At 37.4% G+C, this 25,399-nt stretch overlaps 1 protein-coding gene across 14 annotated transcripts in view; it reads left to right on the top strand.

Annotated features, from left to right (window-relative positions):
- Window positions 1-25,399, top strand: part of ULK4 (unc-51 like kinase 4) — a 674,194-nt gene that overhangs the window by 272,998 nt on the left and 375,797 nt on the right. For 11 of the 14 annotated variants that reach the window (XM_072651430.1, XM_072651418.1, XM_072651425.1 and 8 more), the window contains one exon: window positions 12,305-12,397. The exons of the other annotated variants lie outside the window; for them this stretch is intronic. In XM_072651430.1, the coding sequence (XP_072507531.1) occupies window positions 12,305-12,397 (93 nt within the window). The remainder of the gene's footprint in view (window positions 1-12,304; window positions 12,398-25,399) is intronic. 14 annotated transcript variants of the gene reach the window in all.

Genomic DNA, 25,399 nt, shown 5'->3' with positions numbered 1-25,399 from the left:
GTATCTAAGTTAATTCTTCTCCATTTTGATGTATAGTTTTAACTATAAAATATATTTAACAGCGTTTTTCTCCATTTTTAAACTCCTTATGATTCATCAGACAACCAGACAGCAGTGAATAAAGTGCTCGGTTTGGATTCAGGAAAACCTAATCCCAGATGTTTACTAGCCAAGGCATACTGGGAAAATCACCTAACCTCTCATCCTCAGTTTCCTCTTCTATAAAATGATGGGATGGAAATTGATAACCTTTAAGATCTTAGCTGCAAATGTGTAATCTTATGATTACATATTAAGTTTTTATAGTAGTTTGAATCTGTTTTGAGAATCTCTGTTCTATTCTTTCTATTCATGGTTCTTAAACCAATATTTTAACATTGATAATTGTCACTTTTAAGTATGTTTTACATTTAATAAGGGAAGTCCAGGACCACTTTTGTTGTTTTAAATACTTCTCTGAATTCTGGCCCGCTTACTCTTGCATGTAATTTCACTATCTACTTGGAAAGGTCTTTTAAATATCTCCAGTTGGTATTGCAGTAAATATATCTGCTAACTTGAGAGCACTGTTGTCTTGGCTGCGTTCAGTCTTCTTTGCCAAGGGCAAGGTGTCTCCATTTATTCACGTCCTCTTTTATTTTTCCTATTACAACTTTCTCATTTCCTTTAAATAAACCGTATTTCTCCCAGATTAAATTGATATGCATACATTTAATTATTTTCTTGCTATTATAAACAGAATCTCTTCTTTACTTTGTATTTCCAAGCTATGTGTCCTGAAGGTATACAGTGTAACTGATTTTTTTTGCTTCCACATATTTGTGTAGGCTATTGGGCCATCTTACCCAATGACTTCTGGATATGATTCATGGTCTTCAGCTTATTCTCCTCTATCATACTCAAGGACTCTAGTTTTCAAGTCACAGAAATTTTGATTGGGAAGGAACCTCAACAGTAATCTATCCTTAACCTATCTTATTTCTATTACATCCAGATTTTGCTTAAAGACTTACTTTAGTCTGAACTCAACACCTTCCAGAACAGCACATTCCACTTATGATAAGGTGAACTTCTCAGGACTTTTTTCCCTTGACATCAAGCCTAGAGTTCATTTTTTCCTCTTCATCAAAATTGTTTCTCTTTAGGTCTTCAGAATTTTATCTTTGAACATTTTTCTCTTTGCTCTTTCCGCCCCACTCGCCGCCCCATGCCACCCCTCTTCACTTCCCTTGTGGAATCTTAGTCAGTTGTACCCTCTATAGCCTTCCTTTTGATACCTGTTCTTCGTGAAGCTAGACCTGACTTTCCTTTCCTTTTCTATCACACACTCAAGGAGGGTGGGGGTCACCTCCCTCTAAGGTTCCCATAATTTTTATCCCAACAACTGGTTCTTCCTTATTAGTGAGGATCAGATCCATAACAGAATTATCCATTGTTGGCTCTTACTTTTTAAAGTGGGAAAGAACCTTTAAGGCACATAAAGAAATCAGTTATTCTGATTCTGCCATAGAGAAAACTAATGCAAATGCTTGGATTATGGAGGTTACCCTTTACACAGTATACTCTAGTGGCAGATGTGTGACTTGGTTCCTAAAGTCTTAATTTTGTTCAGGTGGTTTGTGGTATGTCCTGGTGACAAGATTACTTCTGTGTCCATTGACCATTCCCCAAATACTGTTCCCCCACTATTTTCTCAATTTTCTCCTGTGCACCTGCCTTCTTAATATATAGTACTTCCTCATCTTAGTCTACTCTTTTTCTTTCAAGGAAAGTATAACCATCTAGAACCATATTTGAGTTTTGTATTTTTTCCCAAGTCTTAGTAATACCTATGAAGCTCAATTTGCTTTTTTGCATTGAGGCTTTCATTTTGCCTTGCTTATCGTCCATCCTTGGAACATTTGTGTTTAGATGTGTGAGGCCATGGATTTTATTATTGGTTCCTGTCTTGAATTTTATTTCCTATCACCCTCTGGGTGTTTCAGCTACTATTCTTCCTTCATCATAGCTGTCTCCATGTTCCCGAGCTTGGTAGGTATGTGAAGGCAATTTATATTCCCTGATCCAGTCTCTTCAGTGTAGATTATATTTGCAAGACACCAGGCAAATAGACTCTTACCAGCCTTTCTTAGCTTCACCTGCTCCATGGCAGTGAGCCAGGCATTTCTGTATTTTAATGGCATTGCTCCATAAATCCTGATGTCTTTCTCAGATTGCAGTTTCTTAGCTACTTGTTGATGTCCTAAATCATTTGTTTCCCTTCGCATTTCATGTCTTTAGTTGAACATCCCTGAAGAAAATGCAGACTGTTTCCTAATGAGCTTTAGTTTGTTGCCGAAAGCTTTGTAATATTTGACGATTCTTTTCATTTATATTGATTGTCACAGTCCCTCATTTTTCTCATCATTTCTAAGCTTACTGTGGCTGTGGGCTCTCCTGGTCCTGCTTTTGACCCCACCATTGCCAGTATTGTGCTACCTCCAAAATCCTGCTCTCCACCTACAGCCTTAAATCATTTTATTGATGAGAGTAGCTAAGTTTTTCACAGTTGATCATTGTTACAATATTATTGTTATTGTGTACAGTATTCTCCTGGTTCTGCTAATTTCACTTTGCTTCAGTTCATATATGAGTCTTCCTAGGTTTCTTGGAAACCATTTCATCATTTCTTATATCACATTAATATTCCATTACAATTATATGCCATAACTTATTTACCTGTTCCCCGGCGGATAGTATCTCCATGATTTCCATTCTTTGCTACCACAAAAAAAGCTGCTCTAAATATTTTTGTATTTTTCCTTTTCCTTTGATCTTTTGGGATATGGGCCTAGTGTGGTATTGCTGGATCAAAGGGTATGCACAGTTTTATAGCCCTTTGGGCAAATTCCAAATTGCTCTCCGGAATAAATCATGTAAGTTTGGAAAGAAGGCCTAGTTTTTGTAAAGAAAGTATTGCCCTCCTGTCAAATGCTTTACAGATAGTGGTTGCTTCTACCTAAATTATTATATTTTTCAGTCTTTCTTTTAATTTTTAAAATTAATTATTTACTTTGTCATTCTGATAGACAAATGGTAGGGATAGCAGTTTTAGTTAGGCATCCCTTTCTTGCATTTCTCTTGTTTTTTTAAAAAAAAAACCCCACTATTTTGTTTGTGAACTTGAATTCCGTATTACTAGGCTTTCATTATTTAATATCTCTTTCAATTATATACTTGTCATGTTTATTATTTCTTAATTAATTTCACTTTTAAAATCTATTTCATCTAATGCTAATCATACTTTCTTCTTTTTATATTTACATTGTCGTGATAGACCAGTCCCTAACCATAAGATTCTTATGCCTTTTCCTTGATGATAGGTGGTAGAGGGTTTTTTAAATAGTCAGTGACCTTTTTATAGGGAACTGCAACCCATTTTTATTTAATGTTACATAGGATTCAGTATCATTCTTTTCTATTTTAACACAGCTGTTTTTATTTTATATTTTCTTCCATTAGTCTATTAATTAAGTGAACATTACGTGTCCTACAGTTGAGAGTATAAGTTTTGGATTATCCCTGTCCCACTCCTGAACATTCTTCTATCCTATGTCTCAGCAGTGGACACCTCTTGTGAAATTCTAAATTTATGCTTTGAGCTCTTACCGTATATGATGTGATTTTTTGTTTATTCTTAGTCTTGGAGTTTGGTGACTCAAATCTACTTTTGTATGTCTTTCACTTGCTTTCAGATGTCTCTCACATTATGTAATGATCTTTAGAGTTGTGGGACCTTGTTGAGATATTGATATTGGATTGACTGTGTTTTGAAATATTCTCTTTCCACTTTCAAAGGAAAAAAAAGTCAAGTTTTTCATAGTATTCTACCTATAGTGATAACTCACTTTATCTTCACTTTGTATAGAGTTTTTCCTAAGCCAGTCCCTTCACTCTGAGGAACACTTCCAAAATCATTTTGAACATTATCATTTTTATTTTTGAAGTTTATAAACTCTGATTGTCATTTTGAAAGTTTAAGGACCTGTCATAAATGCATCTGAGGTCTTTCTTTGAGGATTACTTTGGCGTAATAAGTAAGCTCCTATGTTCCAGCCTTACATGCATGCATTGTTAATGGTTTTAAACAGCTGTTTAATTTGCTTGACTACGTTTTCCACATTATTAGCCTTCTTTTTTTTTATGTTACCCTTGCTGAAGGTTGGATTTCCTTGATCTATTTTTTTTTTACCGTTTATTTATTTTTAGTTTTTAACATTCATTTCCACAAAATTTTGAGTTCCAAATTTTTTCCCTATCTCTCCCCTCTCCCCACCCCATAACACCTGGCATTCTGATTACCCCTTCCCTCAGTATGCCCTCCCTTCTATCACACCCCTCCCTTCCATTATCCTCATCTTCTTTCTTATCTTGTAGGGTAAGATTGATTTCTATATCCCATTACCCATATTTCTTATTTCCCAATTGTGTGCGAAAACAGTTCTCAACATTCATTCCTAAAACTTTGAGTTCCAACTTATCTCCCTCCCTCCCTCCCTCCCTCCCCATCCCCACTGAGAAGACAGGTAACTCAATATAGGCTATGTAGCTGTAGCTTTGCAAAAGACTTCCATTATAGTCATGTTGTGTAAGACTAACTATATTTCCCGCCATCTTATCCTGCCCCCCCATTTATTCCATTCTCTCTTTTGACCTTCTCCCTCCCCAAAAGTGTTTAATTCTAATTAATCCCTCCTCCCATCTGCCCTTCCTTTTGTCATCCCCCCACCCCACTTCTCCCCTTCTCCCTTACTTTCATGTAGTGTAAGATAGATTTTCATACCAAATTGAGTGAGCATGTTATTCCTTCCTTAAGCCAAATGTGAAGAGAGTAAGCTTCACTATTTCCCTCTCACCTCCTCCCTTTTCTCCTCCATTGAAAAAGCTTTTTCTTGCTTCTTTCATTATGAGAGATAATTTGACCCATGCCATTTCTCCCTTTCTCCTTCCACTATATTCCTCTTTCACCCCTTAATTTTATTTTTTAATATCATCCCTTGTTATTCAGTTCACCCTGTGCTCTCTGTCCTTCTATATACATATATATATATATATGATGTAATATATAATATACATATACACACACACACACGCACACACACACATACGGGTGTGTATGTATATCATCCCCCCAACTACCCAGATGTTGAGAAAAGTCTCAAGAGTTACAAATATTATCTTTCCATGTAGGAATGTAAACAGTTCAACTTTAGAAAGTCCCTCATGATTTCTCTTTCCTATTTACCTTTTCATGCTTCTCTTGATTCTTGTGTTTGAAAGTCAGATTTTCTATTCAGTTCTGGTCTTTTCATCAAGAATGCTTGGAAATCCTCTATTTCATTGAATGACCATTTTTCCCCCTGAAGTATTATACTCAGTTTGGCTGGGTAGGTGATTCTTGGTTTTAATCCCAGTTCCTTTGGCTTCTGGAATATCCTATTCCAAGGGCTTCAGTCCCTTAATGTAGAAGCTGCCAGATCCTGTGTTATCCTAATTGTATTTCCATAATACTCGAATTGCTTCTTTCTAGCTGCTTGCAAAATTTTCTCCTTGACCTGGCGAAATATTTGGCTAAAAAAATTTGGCTAAAATATTCGTAGGGGTTTCTCTTTTTGGATCTCTTTCAGGAGGTGATCAGTGGGTTCTTTCAATATTTATTTTGCCCTCTGGTTCTAGGATATCAGGGCAGTTTTCCTTGATAATTTCATGAAAGATGATGTCTAGGATCTTTTTTTGATCATGGCTTTCAGGTAGTCCCATAATTTTTAAATTGTCTCTCCTGGATCTGTTTTCCAGGTGAGTTGTTTTTCCAATGAGATATTTCACATTATCTTCAATTTTTTCATTCTTTTGGTTTTGTTTTGTAATTTCTTGGTTTCTCATAAAGTTATTAGCTTCCAACTGTTCCATTCTAATTTTTAAAGAGCTATTTTCTTCGGTGAACTTTTGAACCTCCTTTTCCATTTGGCTAATTCTGCTTTTTAAAGCATTCTTCTCCTCATTGATTCTTTGCACCTCTTTTGCCAATTGAGTTAGCCTATTTTTAAAGTTGTTATTTTCTTCAGCATTCTTTTTGGGTCTCCTTTAGCAAGCTGTTTACTCACTTTTCAAGCTCTTCCATGTCCTGAGACCATTATATTTTTATTTTGGAAGTACTGGATGCAGAAGCCTTGACTTCCTCTGACAGTATGTATTGTTGTTCCTCATCTGAAAGGATGGAAAAAAAAATACCTGTTCACCAAGAAAGTAACCTTGTATAGTCTTATTTTTTTCCATTTTGGGGGCATTTTCCCAGCCAATTACTTGACTTTTGAATCCTTTGTCAAGAGGAGGATATACTCTGGGGACCAGAAAGTTCTCAGTTCCTCCATGGTGGCACAATCAAGGGAGAGGAGTTTACTCCTTTCCTGGTCCGTGCCCTGGTCTGGGAGCAACCAAAAACTTTTCTGCCCAGAATCTGTGAGTAGTAGAATTCCCTCTCCACAACTGTTTCCAGCTCTTCCAACATTCCTCTTCCTCACCCCAGGGCTGGTGCAGGGCTGAGATGCAGATCAGTTGCTCAGTTCCCTCAGGGGCTTTAGGTGGAGGGCAGGGCTGACACTCAGGACTGAGATTCAGATCAGCTGCTCTTCTCCTAAGGGCTTTTTAGGTGAAGGGCTCCAACAATGGGTGCTGCTGCTGCTGCAGTGACTTATGTTGGTGGGGCCAGACCGTGTTTCCTTTCTGAGATGAGAAAGCTTTCTCACTGACCTTTGAAGCTTTCTTTGGCCCTTGTGGGTTGAGGGATCTAAGAACCGATGCTGCTGCTGGGAATTCCACCCCTGAAGCCTGTTCTGGTCCTGTTCCTGCTGATGCCCAGAGGCCAAGACTGAGCTGGGCTCTGTGGGTTGCGCTCTGCTTCATCCCCAGTGTGATAACCCTTTCCTGTCAGCTTTCCAGGCTACCTTGGGCTGGAAATCTCTTTCACTCTGTCATTTTGTGGTTTCTGCTGCTCTAGACTTTGCTTAAAGTCCTTTTTTACAGGTATTTTGTGGGCTGTGGGGGAAGAGCTAGAGTATGTACATCTTTCTACTCTACCATCTTGACTCCACCCAGATCTATTTTCTAGGTCCATTAGTTTCTCTTGTTTCATCTCAGTCTGTAATTTAGCTGTGATGTGGATTTGTGATGATGGTATATTTCTGTTTGAATTTTAAAAATTCTGTAGGATTACTCCCATTATATTTAAATGTTGATGATGTTTTTAGTCCTTTTATAACATTTATAAATTTAACTTTTTTTTTTTTTTTAGTATTTTTGACTGTTTTTGAAGTCATTAGTTCTTCTTCTTTGATGGCTTCATGATGATCATAGGGTAATAGATTTAGTGCAGAAAGGGACCTTAGAGAACATCTGATCCAATTTCTTCATTTTACAAGTGAGGAAATGGAGTCTCAGAGAGTTAAAATTATATTCCTCAGACCACATAGGTAACAAGAGGCAGATAGATGCCATATCTGAACCAAGATCCTTTGATTCCAAAGTCAATATTTCTTTTTTTTTACTATAAAATGTGTTGTACTTTCTGCCTCTGTAAATCCCCTTTCATGATTCTTGTTGACTTTCCTACTCTTTGGTGTTGTAACACTTCTTAATTACTGGCTTTTTGTTTTTTAAGGATCTGGTCAGAGTTGTTGTATGGTTTCTATTTTCATGCTTACCATCCAGAGAATGTATTTTAGAATTAGATTTCACTTTATTCTCTAGGTCTCAGTTTCCTCACTTGTAATATAAAGGAACTTGACTAGATGACCCCAAAGTGTCTCTTTAATTGTATGATTCCTTGTAACATCTTGAATTGGTAATCAGTCTATCTTCCTTCTAGTCTTCCCCTTTAAACATTATAATTGTTCTCTTCATTTATTTAGCCATTTTTTTAGTACAAAACTAAAGTCAATACTCTCACAGGGGTCTAAAATCAGTTATTCTCTATTGCAGCCTTTCTGTGTGCACTGTACTGGGTGCTCTGAGAGAATCCACAGGCAGTGCAGTATAGAATCTCTAAAAGTTGTTTTCAGGTAACTGGGGGCTCTCGAAAGTAGCAGCTTACTCTTATTGCATTTTCTTTACATTTTTGTCAGTTCCCTGTTATATCCTTTCAATTCTTGTCATCTTGTTCTCTCTGTAGCATTTGACACTACTGACCTGGACATTCTTCTCTCTTTGGGCTTTTGACACCATGATTTCTTGATTTTCTTCTTCCTTTTTTGACCAATCATCTTCAGTTTCCTTTGTATTCGTATCTCATACCCTATGTGTATCACATGGCTTTGTTCATCATCATCATCATCATCTCTATCTTCTTTTTCTTGTTCTCCTCCTTTCTCTCTCTCTCTCTCTCTCTCTCTCTCTCTCTCTCTCTCTCTCTCTCTCTCTCTCTCTCTCTCATCATATTCACAACTAATTATTATCTTTCCTCCCTAAATCCACTCCTCCTCCTAAGACCATTTCTTTACAGAGTAATTACATTCTTCTAGTTCCTGGGTTTGCAGCTTTGGAATCCTCTCTCTTGACTCTCAACCTATCATATCTGGTCAGTTGCCCAGCCTTGTTTAGGCTTTACTGTATACTTGGAATGTTTCCTCTCTTTATCTGTACCTTTTGGAACCCCTAGATCCTTTTAAGACAGCCCAAGGGCCGCTTGATTCAAGAAACCTCCCCTGATTCCCTCAGTTTCTAGCCCACCTAAACAATTTTATATTTATTCTGTATTTACTTATCTGTGTACATGTTGTTTTGCCCAATTTGTCTATAATCTTACCTTGGGGACTATTTCACATTTCTTTTTGTAACCTTAGCACCATAGTGCAATTCTGGCACACAGTAGGCATGTAATAAATACTTGTTGAATTGAATTGAAACTGTATAATAATGGACTAGCCACCTAACTTGTCTGAGCCTCAGTTTTCCTATTTATAAAATAGAGTTGATAGTATTTGAACTATCATATGACTCGTTGTCAGGTATGACATTTTTAAAAACTCTAAAATACTATGTAAGTGTTTTTGTTCATTGTTAGCTCATTTTTGGAGCTTTTTGGCCAGAGTTCAGATAGGACAGGTTGTATCCTGCCATTATTCTTTATAATGAATGTTCTGGGAGCTACTGTACAGGTGGATAAAGGGACTGCATTTTGTAATTGAATAAGAGAATTGGAATGGAAGCTCATCTTTCATGAACTCACTGAAATTTCACCTGGACAAGTAACTCTAGTAGACCAGGTGATAGATTATATGTACCTTGTCCTTTTCCTGCATGGTTTTAATTTCTTCTGCTAGGAGCTCTATATTTTTCAAAACTTTTCATTAATATAATTTGGAGATAGACTGTTGAACATAGTGATATGAATTTAAAGATTTTGTTCTTAATTTTTTATTTTTTGATGTTTTTTCCAGACTACTATAGGTAACATTTCTGTATGTAAAAAGTCTAGTTCCAGTACCATTTGTTTGTATAATTCTCAAGATATTTAAGGATTTGTATTTTTTGGTATGGATATTTTTTTTGTCTTAGCTTATGTAACATAGCAAATATCTGATGTATAATTCTCACTATCTAACCTTATCTTTTAAAATATCTAGTAGATGCTAAAACTTTACAAAGCAGATAGGTGATGCAGTGAATAGAGTACTGGGTCTGTAATCAGGAAGATTTCTCTTCTGAGTTCAAATCTGGCCTCAGACACTTACTAGCTGCGTGACCCTGGGCAAATCACTTAATCATGTTTGCCTCATTTTCCTAATCTGTAAGATGAGCTAGAGGAGGAAACGGCAAACATTCCAGTATCTTTGCCAACAGAACTCCAAATGGGGTCACAAAGAATTGGACACAATAGAAAAACAACTCAACAACAACACGACAGTTTTACAACATGCAGTAATAGGTTATGCAGTTTCCACCATTGCATAAACTGCATCAGTCTTAAAAATAACATTTCTCTAATTTTTGGTAGAAATCTCCTAATCCTTTATTATTATAAGTGGCCTACATTTCTATAAACAAATCCAGCCATTTAATTGATATCTTTTCCAGCATATTGTTAGTTAAGTTGATGCCATCCATGGATACCAAGTGATTCTACTTCCTCATTGACTTGAAAGCCATAAGCTTTCAAGAGTGATAATAATGGTTCAATAGGAGACAGCACCAGAATAGGCTTAAATGGTCTCTCGAGAAGAGGCCACATTTTACAATAGTTATTGTTGATGATGTATTGGTGATGTGCTTTAAAAAGAGAACAGATTTTCATGTGAGCATCAGATTCACTAGTGTTCTCTTGTACTTGGATCTGTTTTACATATTGGACAGTACACACAGAAACTATGAATGTGGACTGTGGCAGAGCCTTTGCCATTGTAAAGGCTGGGTAAATATGGCAGTCCCTTTGGACAGCCATGTCAAGAGCAAGTCAATGCCCTTTATTCCTCTGAGGCTTTCTGGCATGCTCTTTTTACTCCTCAGCCAATATGTTGTTTTCTCAAAGAGTTGTTTTGAATAGTACAAAATACTCAGACTCATAATTGGCCTGTATTTGGAGGGTTCAACGTTTTCTCATTATTTGGCAGTGGGGAAGTGTTGCCTTCTCTTAGGAAAGATGAGTCAGACCTGCATGGGCGAGAGTTGGTAGAGTGCTTTGCTAATACCTGATGAACCACCAGAAAGCAGTTGAGTCGATAATTAAGGAGTTTCTTTGGACCTGGCACTTTCTAGTTTCACTAGGATGTTAGGGCTTCAGCTGCCTTTCTTGACATAACTTTTCCTTTGTTCTTTACATTAATGCAAATTTTTTCTTTTGAAGTTGGTTCAATTTGCATTTTTATTATATTAGACTTCTTATAGCAATATGTTACCAGAAATTTTCCATATCCTCCTAATTAAGGGGTTCTTTTTCCTCTAATTATTTTCTTTCTCAAGCCTCTATAGCAGTTAATTATATTGGAATTTTAATTTTATTCTTAGTATTGTTTTGACTCCCCACATTGCCTTAACTTTTCAGCTTTCACTTTCAGTTGTGGATTAAGGAGATCAAAAATTTCGAACAGACTTTAATTTGCCTCATTCCATTCCACAAGTTCCTTTCCTTCTTCCTTCCTTCCTTCTTTTTTCTTTTAATTGATGTGGTTTTCATGTTTTCCACTGTGTTGTACCCATTAGATATTGATGCATCCTCCAATACCTTTCCACAATTCTTTATAACTTTCTCAAGTTATTTATTCTTTCCTGGTATTTAATGCCTCCTCTTAGGATTAGTTTTAAGTACTTCCACCTTTTTGGTCCTAGAACATAAGTAACTACAGCATCTACTATCATGTTCAAGGCCTTGAAATTAGTCTGTCTGTGTTTCCTGAGAATGTATTCATTTAACATGGTTAAGGCAGATGCCAGCTTTTTTTTATGGTCTGTAAGTTGGATTTGTCAAATCAAACTCAAAGAAGACTTCAAAATTTCATTTTGAGTGTGCCCCTTTCTTCTTCAGAATCATTTGATTCATGTGCATTATTTCAGTAGTAAGTAGCACTTCTGGATTTTGCTTTAAGTGTAGGTTTTCAGTGCTTTCTGATTTTTTAACTTCATATTTAAGTAATTCCTCAATTTTTCTCTTATTTGCATATCATTATTATAGAATGCTATGATACAGTGATGCCTTCATGACCTACTAATTGTGTGTAGGTCCTTGGTGTCTACTTGACATTTTCCCAGATTTTTCAGCTTTCTGAGATTTCTGTGCGACTTGATAGTGATTTTTTTCCCCAATCTCTTCTATTGCCATTAGACTATCAGCTGTCAGTGCTCATTGTTATTAGCTCCTGTCTGCAGTAACCATTTGCCCTCACTCTTCTAATCTACTGCTTCTTATCTGCTGTTGCCTTGGAAATAAAAGAATCAGTCTATTGAAATTGTGCATGAATCAAAACCAGTTGGTTCTAAGAACTTATGAATAAAATGCATCAACTGAAAGGCATCTATTTGAAGGGGTTCTAGGTCTTTTGACATTGATTCCAGATTCTTGATGATGGTTTTGGAGGGGTAGGTTACCAGAAAACCCTGCCTTCAGGAGCACTTCAGTATTAGCAATATTGAAACCTAGATTATAATTCTTTTGCATTCTAGTTTTTTGAAAGATTGTTGGCCTTTTAAACTTTATATCTGATGGATGTATTGCTATTTCTTATAATTTTAGACTTCTGCATTTTAAATTGTGTTAAATGTTTTTCTTTTATTCAAGGTATGAGCATGTTCTTATGGAACCTGACCCAGTACCAGCCTACGCTCTGAAACTGCTAGTAGCTATGACTGAACATAATCCAGTTTTTACCAGGTACTGCAACTTCAGATACCCTTTGCTAGCAGAAATCTTTAGCATTTCCCTTTTATTGACTTGCTCATCCATAAAGTAAAATCTGTGCGTGCTACTAAAAATGATACGGTTCTGAAGTCTGATGTTGAAACAATAAAAGTAGTCATTTTTCACATTTCATGCTTTGTAATAGCTATCATTTAGGCTACTTTGGCTCCTACTTTTATGTTTTTGTCTCTTATTTGTATTTGCCAAATATAAGGAGGAGGCGTGTACAGCTGTCAAAATGGTAGGCTCTTTAAGAAGTTACCATTGATTTCCAAAGGGTCAAATAATACACCAAATGCCAGTAATATTTAGAGCCTTTGTCCTGTATTTATGGGATATCCATTGTCTGAGGTGACTTATTTTGGTGATTGCTGGTTTGTGGAGGGTTCAGCAGCCTTCCACATGAGGTAAGAATACTTTCCAGTTCTTAATTTGAGGCAGCTCTCTGATAACATCCATCTGTTGATGGAACAGTAGTGGCTGACCAGGCCATAGGAAAAACAAAAGTCCATGTAAGGGCAGGGGCAAGTGCCTCAAGTGCCACAGGCTCAAAAGGAAGGGGAAGAAGAGATCTTTGTTCTTGGCTGTGGGGCCTCCTTCAGTGGAGGAGAGATGTGGTCTGCGCAGTTTTTCATTAGAACTGCTAAAGACCAAGAATATCTCCAGTTCCATGTAAAAGTCATCTTATTACCTGCAAATAATAAAACTCTTAGTCATCATCATTTCCCTTTATGTGAGCTTACTCCTTAAAAATGCTTTTGAGAACTTTCCCAGGAATCACAGTCAAACTCACTACCCTTTAGCTGAAAGAATTCCTCTTCCTCTGCTTTTTTGACTTCTCTGATATATGTCGGTTGCTCTCTCCTTCTTCTGACCTCTGAAACTCTTATCTCTGACCTTTGTTTTAGAACTAGAGTCATTTTACTGTACTTCACTGTCTTCTGTTTTGTGTGAGCCTGATCTTGCTAACTAGTCCCTGAATTTCTTGAGCATAGAGATTCAGTTTTGTACACTTCTCTCTACGTTCTGTTGCTTTGCAGCTGTAGAGGATTGAGGAGATGGTGAATCAGTGTTTCTTGATTAATTAAATAAAAGAGGGAATATTGGTCTCTACCCTCAGTCAGTTGTTTGGTGCTTTAACTGATTGCTTTGGCCTCATATGGGGAAAATAGCAAGGAAGAGAGAAAGCTTCCTCTTGTCTGGGGGGTTGGCCCATGTGATGGACCCAGCCCTAATGTGGGAAGAACAGGGGGCTGTCTTATCCACATTGCTCCTGTGCTTCCATGTATGTTTGCGTGGATATACGTGTGTGGACTTCATTAGCATCAATCCTTTTTCCATCAGCAGAGCAGGCAGCCCATCATGCCTTTAGAGAAGGTGCTTGTTTGGGGAAGCCACAGTGGAAGGTAAATACTTTGAGAGCAGGGGCTGACTTGCTTTTTTATTTGTATCCTCACCACTTTGTATATTCATTCATTCATTCCAAAGGTGAGACATTGGAGTAAGTCTTTAGAAGATATGTCTCTTTCTCCCTCCCCTTTCCTTCCTCAGTTTGTACATGTATTCATTCATCTATACATATAAATACATACAGTACACATGTATGTCACATGTATATACACACTGCACTTGTCTATTGTTTGTTGTCTGGGAATAACAAAAGGGTAATAAGTCAGTCAGTCAGTCAACAAGCATTTATTTTTTTTTTTATTAATTTTTTTATTTTTTTTAATGTTTAACAATCACTGCCATACAATTGCGATTTTATCCCTCCCCACCCACCCCCCACTACCTCCCTCCCTCCCCACGACTGCATACAATTCTGTATAGATTCTACATATACTTTCCTATTGAGTATATTTTCACTATCGTCATGCTATGTAGTCAGACTAAGATAAATGAAAGAATCCGTATAACAAATCAGAACATGATACACAAACAGATACACATACACATACATGATCTGCTACATTATGTGAGTGACTTCCATATTTCTCTCTCTGAGTGTGGAAGGCTTTTTGCCTTGAGGTCCACCATTGGGATTTTTTTTTTTTTTCAGAAGTTCTTGTGTTATTACAAAAATCTAAGTCTACCAGAAAAAACTCTCACACACTGTGGTTGTTGCTGTGCATAAAGTTCTCCTGGTTCTGCTCCTTTCACTCAGCATCAGGTCATATAAGTCCTTCCAGGCCTCTCTGAAGTCTTCTTGTTCATCATTTCTTATGGCACAATAGTACTCCATTACATTCATATACCATAATTTATTCAGCATTCCCCAATTGATGGACATCCCCTTGACTTCCAGTTTTTGGCAACTACATAGAGTGCTGCTATAAATATTTTTGTACATGTGGGACCCTTTCCCATTTTTATGATCTCTTGGGGATATAGTCCTAGTAGCGATATTGCTGGGTCAAAGGGTATGCACATTTTTGTAGCCCTTTGGGCATAGTTCCAAATTGCTCTCCAGAATGGTTGGATGCGCTCACAGCTCCACCAACAATGAATTAGTGTTCCAACTCTCCCACATCCTCTCCAGCATTTATCATTTTCTTGTTCTGTCATGTTTGCCAATCTTATAGGTGTGATGTGGTACCTCAGAGTTGTTTTGATTTGCATCTCTCTAACCAATAGTGATTTAGAGCATTTTTTCATATGATTATAGATAGCTTTAATTTCTTCCTCTGAAAATTGCCTGTTCATATCCTTTGACCATTTATCAATTGGGGAATGACTTTCAACAAGCATTTATTAAGTGCTTTTATGTACCAAGGACTAGAGCAAAGCTGTGAGAATACAAATATAAGCAGAAAGAAAGGCATTCCCTGCCCTCAATGAAGACAGTGGGGGAAGACAACACATCAGATTGTGCTTGGAGTGGACTGGGGTGAAGGTCCTAAGCACCTGGGCATGGCAGAGAAAGCCCTGAGGAGAGAGGAGTGAAGGAAATCATGGGCTTCCTCATGGCCATACATCTGTCTGCACCAGAGGCAGGCCTTGTTCCTATGACTGCCAGCCCATCCACATTGCCCATTTAATGTTGATTCCTTTATTTTAGGAGGTTGCATCAATAAGGAAGGCGAACTTTGATTTTTTTAAAGTTAGTATTTACTAGTAACGTATGCATTGCTACTCATCATACTTGGAGATGTGTATGTGTGTATCTGTATCCATGCATATGTGAAATGGGCAAACACAAACAACACAAATATGTGTATTTCTGCACAAATATCTGTGTATAGTGTATGCATAGATCACATGTATGTTACATTTCCACATGTTATATACTGTCTCTTCAAAATATATCAGACCCATCAACAAAAATGTTCCTGTCTTTATTATGAAGAAATTATAAGAGCATGGGCTTTTGGGCAGGGTTAGGTGATAGGAGGGAAGTGTATCTGAGGAGGAGTCAGTCAAGGAGGGGCCTTGTGGAATAAATTTCCCATCGTGTGTGTGTGTGTGTGTGTGTGTGTGTGTACACATGCATGGACACAGGACTGGAACTTGGCTCTTTCCAACTTCAGGCATTGTGCTATATCTATCCACCATGCCAGCTAGCTCCTTCTGATTTTGTTGTAAGCTGTTAAAAAGATCACTGCATACCTCTCCAAGGGCTGTATCCCAAAGAGATCATAGAAAAGGGAAAGGACCCACATGTATGTGAAAATAATTATAGCAGCTCTTTTTTGGTGGCCAAGAACTGGAAAGTGAGGGAATGCCCATTGATTGGGCAATGACTGAAAAAGTTGTGGGATATGAATGTAAAGGAGTGCTATCGTGCTATAAAAAATGACAAATAAACGGACTTCAGCAAAACCTAGACAATCTTATGTGAACTGATGCTGAGTGAGGTGAACAGAACAAGGAAAATGTTTTACATAGTAATAGCAACACTGTGTGATGACCAACTTTGATAGACTTAGATTTTCTCAGCAATATGATGATCCAAAACAATTCCAAAAGACTCATGATGGAAAATTCTCTACATCCAGAGAAAGAACTATGGAGTCTGAATGCAGACTGAAACATACTATTTTCACTTTTTTGTCTTTGTGGTTTTTCCCTTTTGTTCTGTTTCTTCTTTCACAACATGACTAATGTAGAAATATATCTAACACAATTGCATATGTATAATTTATATCAGATTGCTTGCCATCTTGGGGAGGAGGAAGGGAAAAAATTTGTAACTCAAAATCTTATAAAAATGAATGTTAAAAACTATCTCTACCTGTAATTGGAAAAAATAAAATTCTATTAATAATAATATTAAAAAATAAAAATAAATCACTGCAGAGCAAAGCTATACATACATATATCCATATGTATCTATATTTATCTCTCTCTCTCTCTCTCTCTCTCTCTCTCTCTCTCTCTCTACATACACGCATATTTAAATCCAGACCTATGATTTCATTAGTATAGGAAATTCCTAGTGTGGAAACCTTAACTCCCAATGTGGTTTGGCATCTACTACGTAATTTATAGTCTGAAAACCTAGTCTTTCTGGCTCACACTCTCACACTCTACCTACCTAACCATCCAGCCTCACAGTTGTCTTTTATGTCTTTCCCTGATGGTAAGCATTGTTCTTCCTCATCTGAAAGGATGGGAGAAGATATCTGTTCACCAAGAAAGTAACCTTCTATAGCCTTATTTTTTTTCCCTTTTTTGGGCATTTTCCCAACCACTTACTTGACTATTGGGTTCTTTGTCAAGACTAGGGTATACTCTGGGAATCTGTAAGATCTCAGTTCCTCCAAGGTGGCACAATCAGGTGTGTACACTGGTCTGGGAGTAGGGATAGATTTTTGTGTCCAGAAGCTTAGCAGTTACCTCTCCACAGCCACCTGGCCTCCAGTTCCACCAAGCCAGCACCAGTGACTGATTTTCAGATAAGCTGTGGAGGCAGGGCCGCCATTCAGTGTGAGATAAAGATCAGCTCCCTCAGGGTCTCTACACTGGGCTGAGGTAATAATCAGCTCCTCAGTACCCCCAAGGTTTTTACGATCTAACAACGGATGCGGGCTGCTGTAGGGGCTGCTGTGGGAACTGCTGCCACCTGCCCAATGTGGCCTCTGTGGCCGCTGCCTGAGGCCGGAGCTGTGGGAAAGCCCTTCTCCCTTCCTGGCCAGCTGAAAAAACCCTGTCACTGACCTTTGATGCCTGTGGGTTGAGGGATCTGTGGACCCACTGATGCTGCTGCTGTGACTGGAGATTCCACCCCCAAGGTGTCCTCCTCCCAGAGCTGCTCCATGCTGCGAGGCCAAGGCTGGGCTGGGCTCCGCTCTGCGTCTGGTGCAACAGATGTTTCCTGTGGGCCTTTCAGGTCACCCTGGGCTGGAAATCTCCTCCACTCTGTTGTTCTCCACTTCTGCTGCTCCAGAATTTGTTGAGAGTCCCTCTCTACAGGTATTTTATTGGCTGTGTGGGGAGAGCCTGCATATATGTGTCTTTCTACTCCACCATCTTGGCTCTGCCCCCATCTTGGCTCCGCCCCCAGCCTCACAGTTGGGATGTTGGATCCAATATTGGAAACAACAAAATTGAGTACATCAAAATAATGTGTAGTTTGTGAGGAAGTGACATTTAACTTTTTGGGGGAGAAGCAGAGAGAGACTGAGTAATAATCAAAACTTTTCTCTGAGAGATAAATGGATGTTACTTGAACATTTTTCTCTTCAGTGGTTGCCTTTTAATATCTACTTACTGGAGAAGAAGATTGTTGTTGTAGAGAATACCTATCAAAAGAAAGGTTTAAATCCTAGACTATCAGCCACAGGGAATAAAAAGTAACATAGGTGTTTTGATGGAGTTTTTTTTTTCCCCAAGAAAACAAAAGTCTGTATGGGGAGAAAGGAACTAAATGATTAGTCCCATCCTATACACATCACATTGAAAACGCTGCTCTTCTCCCTCCTATTGATAGTTAAAATCTCTAGATAATCTTGTAATGTTGACTCTTTGGCCATTATTTCACATCTCCCTGTTTCCCTACATGCACTAGCCGAAAAAAAAAATCCTTAGAAAACCTGAAAGTTGTATTTTTATTTTAGAGAAGACAGGGAAAATTGTGGTACAAATTAGATTGAGCTCTTTAACTAAGGTCAGGTCACATAAAATTTATTGTATAGGGTTTTTTTTTTTCATTTATAAAATGATCTCTAAAATCCTTTTTCAGTTCTAAAACCATATGACTTTTGTTTCTTCTTAACTGCTACCTAGCAAAGTCTTCATTTGGATTCAAGATGGTGTCACATTTAAAAATAAAAATAGGTCTGTGATGCAAAATCTGCTAGATTCATATTTTCTTTTTTCCTTTCTTTTTAAGTAATTAATTTTTTAAAAATTTATTTTTAGTTTTCAACATTCATTTCCATGAGATTTTAAGTTCCAAATTTTCTCCCCATCTCTTCGCTCCCCCACTCCAAACCACCGTGCATTCTGATTACCCCTTCTCCAAATCTGCCCTTGCATCTATCACACCCCTCCCTTTCCTTATCCCCATCTTCACTTTTTCCTTGTAGGGCAAGATAAATTTCCATACTCCCTTACCTGTATTTCTTATTTCCCAATTACATGCAAAAACAATTCTCAACATTCGTTTCTAAAACTTTGAGTTCCACCTTCTCTCTCTTCCTTCCTCCCCACCCATCCCCACTGAGAAGGCGAGCAATTCAATATAGGCCATATATGTGTAGCTTTGCAAAAGACTTCCATAATAGTCATGTTGTGTAAGACTAACTCTATTAATTGCCTTTCATTTATTCTATTCTCTCTTTTGACCTTGTCCCTTCCCCAAAGTGTTTACTTCTAATTACTTCCTCTTCCCATTTGCCCTCCCTTCTGTCATCCTCCCCACCCCACTTGTCCCTTTCTTCCCTACTTTCATGTAGTGTAAGATAGATTTTGATGCCACATTGAGTGTGCATGCTATTCCCTTCTTAAGCCAAATGTGATGAAAGTAAGCTTCACTTTTTCCCTCTCACCTCCTCCATTTTCCCATCCATTGAAAAAGCTTTTTCTTGCCTCTTTTATGAGAGATTGTTTGCCCCATTCCATTTCTCCCTTTCTCCTCCCAATATAAATCTCTCTCATTCCATAATTTTATTTTTTTGGATACCATCCCTTCTTAATCAACTCACCATTCTAAGTCCTTCATTCCCTTAATGTAGGAGCTACTAGATCTTGTGTTATCCTGATTGTATTTCCACAATACTCAAATTGTTTCTTTCTAGCTGCTTGCAATATTTTCTCCTTGACCTGAGAACTCTGAAATTTGGCTAAAATATTCTAGCAGTTTGGCTGGGTAGGTGATTCTTGGTTTTAATCCTAATTCCTTTGACTTCTAGAATATCATATTCCAAGCCCTTCACTCCCTTAATGTAGGAGCTACTAGATCTTGTGTTATCCTGATTGTATTTTCACAATACTGAAATTTCTTCTTTCTAGCTGCTTGCAATATTTTCTCCTTGACCTGGTAACTCTGGAATTTGGCTAAAATATTTCTAGCAGTTTTTCTTTTTTGGATTTCTTTCAGGAAGTGGTCAGTGGATTCTTTCAATTTTTATTTATCCTCTGATTCTAGAATATCAGGGCAATTTTCCTTGATAATTTCATGAAAGATGATGTCTAGGCTCTTTTTTTAACATGGCTTTCAGGTAATCCCATAATTTTTAAATTGTCTCTCCTGAATCTGTTTTCCAGGTCAGTTGTTTTTCCAATGAGATATTTCACATTGTCTTCTATTTTTTCATTGTTTTGGACTTCTTTTCTAATTTCTTGGTTTCTCGTAAAGTCATCAGTTTCCATCTGCTCCATTCTAATTTTTAAAGAACTATTTTCTTCAGTGAGCTTTTGAATCTCCTTTTCCATTTGACTAATTCTGCTTTTTAAAGCATTCTTTTCCTCATTGGCTTTTTGAACCTCTTTTGCCATTTGAGTTAGTCTATTTTTAAGGGTGTTATTTTCTTCAGCATTTTTTGGGGTCTCCTTTAGCAAGGTGTTGACTTGCTTTTCATGATTTTCTTGCATCACTCTCATTTCTCTTCCCAATTTTTCCTCCACCTCTCTTACTTGATTTTCAAAATCCTTTTTGAGCTCTTCCATGGCCTGAGACCATTGCATCTTAATTTTGAAGGTTTTGGATGCAGAAACTTTGACTTTTATGTCTTCCTCTAATGTTATACATTGTCCTTCCTCATCCAAAAGGATGGAAGAAAATACCTGTTCACCAAGAAAGTAGCCTTCTATAGTCTTATTTTTTTTTTTCCTTTTTTGGGGACATTTACCAGCCTGTTACTTGACTTTTGAGTCTTTTGTCAGGTGTTGGTTATATTCTAGGGACCTGTAAGTTCTCAGAGTCTCCAAGGTGGCACAATCAAGGGAGAGGAGTTTGCTCCTCTCTTGGCCTGCACTCTGGTCTGGGAGCAACCACACGCACTCTTTTCTGCCTAGGATCTGTGAGTAGAATTCCTTCTCTAGAGCCTCTAACAGCTCCACCACACCAGCGCTCTTCCTCACCCCAGGGCCGTCATTCAGGTCTGTGACCTAAATTGGCTGCTCAGTTCCTCTAGGGTCTTTAGGCTGAGGGCTCTTAAATCAGACACTGTGCTATTGCAACCATTGCCATCTTGGGGCCACCGGGGCCCGACAGCATTCCCTTCTCACCCAGGTGAAAGAGCTTTCTCACTGACCTTTGGAGCTGCCTTTTGATTTTGTGGGTTGAGCAATCTGGGAACTACAGCTGCTGCTGGGAATTCCATGCCCTGAGACCTGCTCCAGTCCTGTCCCTGCTGGTGCCACACAGCCAAGGCTGGACTGGGCTCCATGGGCTGTGCTCTGCTCCAAGACCTGTGTGATAGACCTTTCCTTTCAGCATTCCAGGCTGCCTTGGACTGGAAATCTCTTTTGCTCTGTCATTTTGTGACTTCTGCTGCTCTAGAATTTGTTTAGAGTCATTTTTTACAGGTAATTTATGGGCTATGGGGGAGAGCTTTTACAGGTCTGTCCTTCTACTCCACCATCTTCCAGATTCACATTTTCTTGAGTATAATAATTCACTTATTTAATCATCACAATTAATCCATATTTAGCTCTATTTAGAAAAAATACATATAGTACTTTATTTTAATTTCTTCCTGCATCAAACATCTTGGCTAAAAAAAATCCTATTGAAAATCCCCTACTCATAGAGGCAACATTTTCTAAGTGTAAATCATGACAAACAACATGTCCTTTATCTTATGGTTATTTTTATTTGATATAAATGATTATTTGTCATTTTTATTACTTTCATTTAAATCTTCCCCAAATATACAAGGCTAATTAACAATTAGCTTTTAAAAATGGTTTTATGATTAAGAAACATTATTATTATTATTAAGTGACACTGTTAAACACTGAGTATGGTACAGTGATTTGAAATGTCCTCATCCCTAGGATCCATATATTTGGGTCGATATAAATGATGTTCATAAATAACTGTTGTATAAAATAATACAAATACCAACCTTTAATAAATATTGAGTTTTTTCTGAGCATGCACATATTTCTCTGTTATCCAAAAGAATACTCATGCCATTTTAGTTCCATGATGGCGTGCTTGCATAGGTTCTAGATAATGGACAATGCTCTTGCACTTTCCCAGTCACCACTGGAGTGAACAGTGTGTTTCTTCTTACTCTTTTTAGCATGATATTTTTATCAATGTTGTCAGATGCTTGTAATGAGTACTAAAACAACATCAAGGTTAACTACTGAACTGGTGCTGAATTATTTAATTTGAAACGGTACAAGCCAAGATTGAAGTGGAGGGAGAGTTGGTGCATGGCTTTTTTGTGTACCTAATGCAGCTTTTGAGCCTGAGATATAACAAAGTATGAATCTTTTCTCTGCCACTTGTGCCAATTTTGGCTTGACAGGTAACACCAAGAAATAAAATTCTCCACCAGCCAGCACCACACTGTGTATATGTTGAACCATCAGTTACAGCAAATGGAGAAATTTTGAATGGTATGGATAAGTTCATTTACCTTGACAGCACATTGGGAATGTACACATAGATGAGGAAGTTGATACACACATTGCCAGAACTAGCTCAGTGTTTGAGAGACTCTGAAGGAAAGTATGGGAGAGAAGAAGTGTTAAACTTCCTGTGAAATTGAAGGTCTACCTCACCATATGCCTATGAAACCTGGACAGTATACCAACACCATGCCAGCAAACTGAACTGCTTCCATTTGAATTGTCTTAGGAATATTCTAAAAATCACCTAGCAAGGTAAGGTACCAGACAATGAGATCCTTTTTCAAGCTGAACTCAAGTATTCAAACTCTACTGCAGAGGGCACAACTCTTGCAGAGAGCCATGTGGTTCAAATGCCAAACATGTTTGCCTAAAATACTATTTTATGAGAACTCACATAAGTCAGACACTCAGGATGGTCAGAAGAAGCAATACAAAGACATACTCAAGGTCTCTCTAAAGAACGTTGGAATCAGTTTTGTGACATGGGAGACACTGGCACAGGATTTTCCAGTATGGCATACCTTCATCAAAGAAGGTTTGCTCTATGAGCAAAACCAAATTATGTTAGCTTAAAAGAAACATGAAATGCACAAATTTAGAGACATCACCCTCCCATACGATCAGGTGGATTTTTTGTGCCCTGCCTGCTATAGAGTCTTCTGGGGTCATATTGGTCCGATCAGCCATAGCTGGAACACACTGTACATTGATGCTGACATTGTGATGTCATTTTGGTCCTTTTCAATCATGAAGGACAAACAGCAATAACAGTATCTCATGACAAAAATGACAAAAAAAAATGAGAACCTGGATTCTGAAGATTTCACTGATTAGGTTAGCACCCTAGTCAGTGTAATACAACTCCTCCTCCATTATGGAAATAGGGTAGCTACAGTTGCAAGGTAGTCCTATTCAAAACCATCATGATGATGAGCTTAACATGGAGGATGTTAATAGTGGAGCAAATGGCATTCCTTAGTGTTTTGTGTCTATAACAAGGCATGATACACCAGAAATTATGCCTAATTATGAAACAAATGCAAAAGAAATACTTATATCTCATGTAATTTGGGGTATATAGACACTCATTTCAAAAAGCTTTTTAGTTTGATGCTATGAATCTAATTGGATCAACCATTTCAAATTATTAGTTAAAATAAGTTAACTAAATTAAATTAATTAAAATAAGCCATTAGGAACAAGTTTTCCTATAATAATTGTTAAAACATTTAGAAACATTTCAGGATACACACAGTATGTGGTAGCCATTGTCATGCTATGAACCAGAATGTTGGTGCTACCAAGAAATGCTTCTAGGATAAGTATTAGACACCACCATTGCAGAATTACCTGGAGAAAGGTATTGAAGACCTGAAGAAAGGCGTTGAAAGGGTACAACAATATTTAACTGACATACACAGTATAAAATTCGAATTCAATATTGCCCAACTACAATAGAATCTAAGAGTGGAATCAAAAAATTACCTGCATGTTAACTATATCAACAACATGTTCACAAAGAAATGTCAAAATAAGTTGCCATCATGCAGATTTATTTGTGGAAATAGAAGAATTTCAGATGGCAATCCAGGATCAGAACATCACCTCAAGCAATCACAGAAGGGTTGTCTTGAAGGAACTGCTTTACCAGCACTTAGCACAGTATCTAGTGCATATTGGGTGCTTAAGAAATGTTTATTGAGTAAGGAACCCTGGATTTGAGGATCCATAAAGGTTACTATGTGAAATGACAGTAATTATATATCTAGAAAGGAATCAAGAAAACAAGCATATATTAGAACTACTAGATGCCTTTAATCATCTGTTGAAAGGAAAACAAGGCTTATGATTAAAGGAGTCAAAGCAACGCAAAGAACAAAATCAACAGTTCAGTATCATTCAAAAAGCTTATTATAGGGGTCAGAGAAGCAAAGAAATCAGAGGAGAGAGAATCCCTAAACAGAGAATGTAAAAATTTTCCAGTCTTCTGGGTAGTCCCAAAGAATTTCAATACAGAAAAACCAAAAATTGGATCAGACACAAAAGAGAAAGCTTAGACACTGTAAATATGATGCATAACAAGGGAACTTCCATAAAAAATTTCTAAAATGGTAGGGTCTTCTAAGAGCCATAACTTTCAACAAAAATGCTTAACATTTTTTTTCAATTTCACATGAATCTGTTAGTGATACATCGCCATTTTCCTTTACTGAGTAAGTTTAATGTCAAATTTATTAACAAAAAGTATCAAATATACCATCAACACAATGCTATTAAGACAATTTTAATAAATTATGCTGTCTTCCATGGAGACAATTTAGGCCTCTAGTGGTTCTGCCTACTTTAAATGCATTATCATTTCTCCAACTAGAACTAAGTATGGTTTCCAGAATTTAGGGAGTCATATCAAAAACATCTTTTTAATCACTACAATGATGATATCAAAGATAAGAACAGCACCTATCTCCTAGGGTTGTTGTGAGGGTCAAATGTGGTAATAATTGTAAAGTGCTTATCACAGTGCCTGACATATAGTAAGTGGCATATAAGTATTAATCATTATTATTATATGAATACACCAAAATGTATTAAATGGATCCTCTGTTTCATGGACTCTTTCTCCATTGATATTAAAATGTCATGGTCTTGGTCAGTGTAAACTTTTTTTTAAACTGATACAAATTATACTGTATTTTGTTGCGTCTCATATCCTAAATACATTTTTAAAAATTGTGGCTTCCATATATTTGTCCCTCCTGGCTCTGAGTGAACCTAAATAATAACAGTTTCTCTTTTGGTCAGCAACTCTGAGGGTCTTCCCCTCGCAGTTTAATTTTTTTTTTATAAAACAGGCTTGACTCCTTTTTTAAAAAAAATTAATTTGTTTTCAGCTTTTTATATTCACTTCCATAAGTCTTAGATTTTCTCTCCCTCTGTCCCCAAGAT

The sequence above is a fragment of the Notamacropus eugenii genome, chromosome 3 (assembly GCF_028372415.1).
Source record: "Notamacropus eugenii isolate mMacEug1 chromosome 3, mMacEug1.pri_v2, whole genome shotgun sequence".
Classification (NCBI taxonomy): Eukaryota; Metazoa; Chordata; class Mammalia; order Diprotodontia; family Macropodidae; genus Notamacropus; species Notamacropus eugenii.
This window is presented reverse-complemented; position numbering and strand designations above follow the sequence as displayed.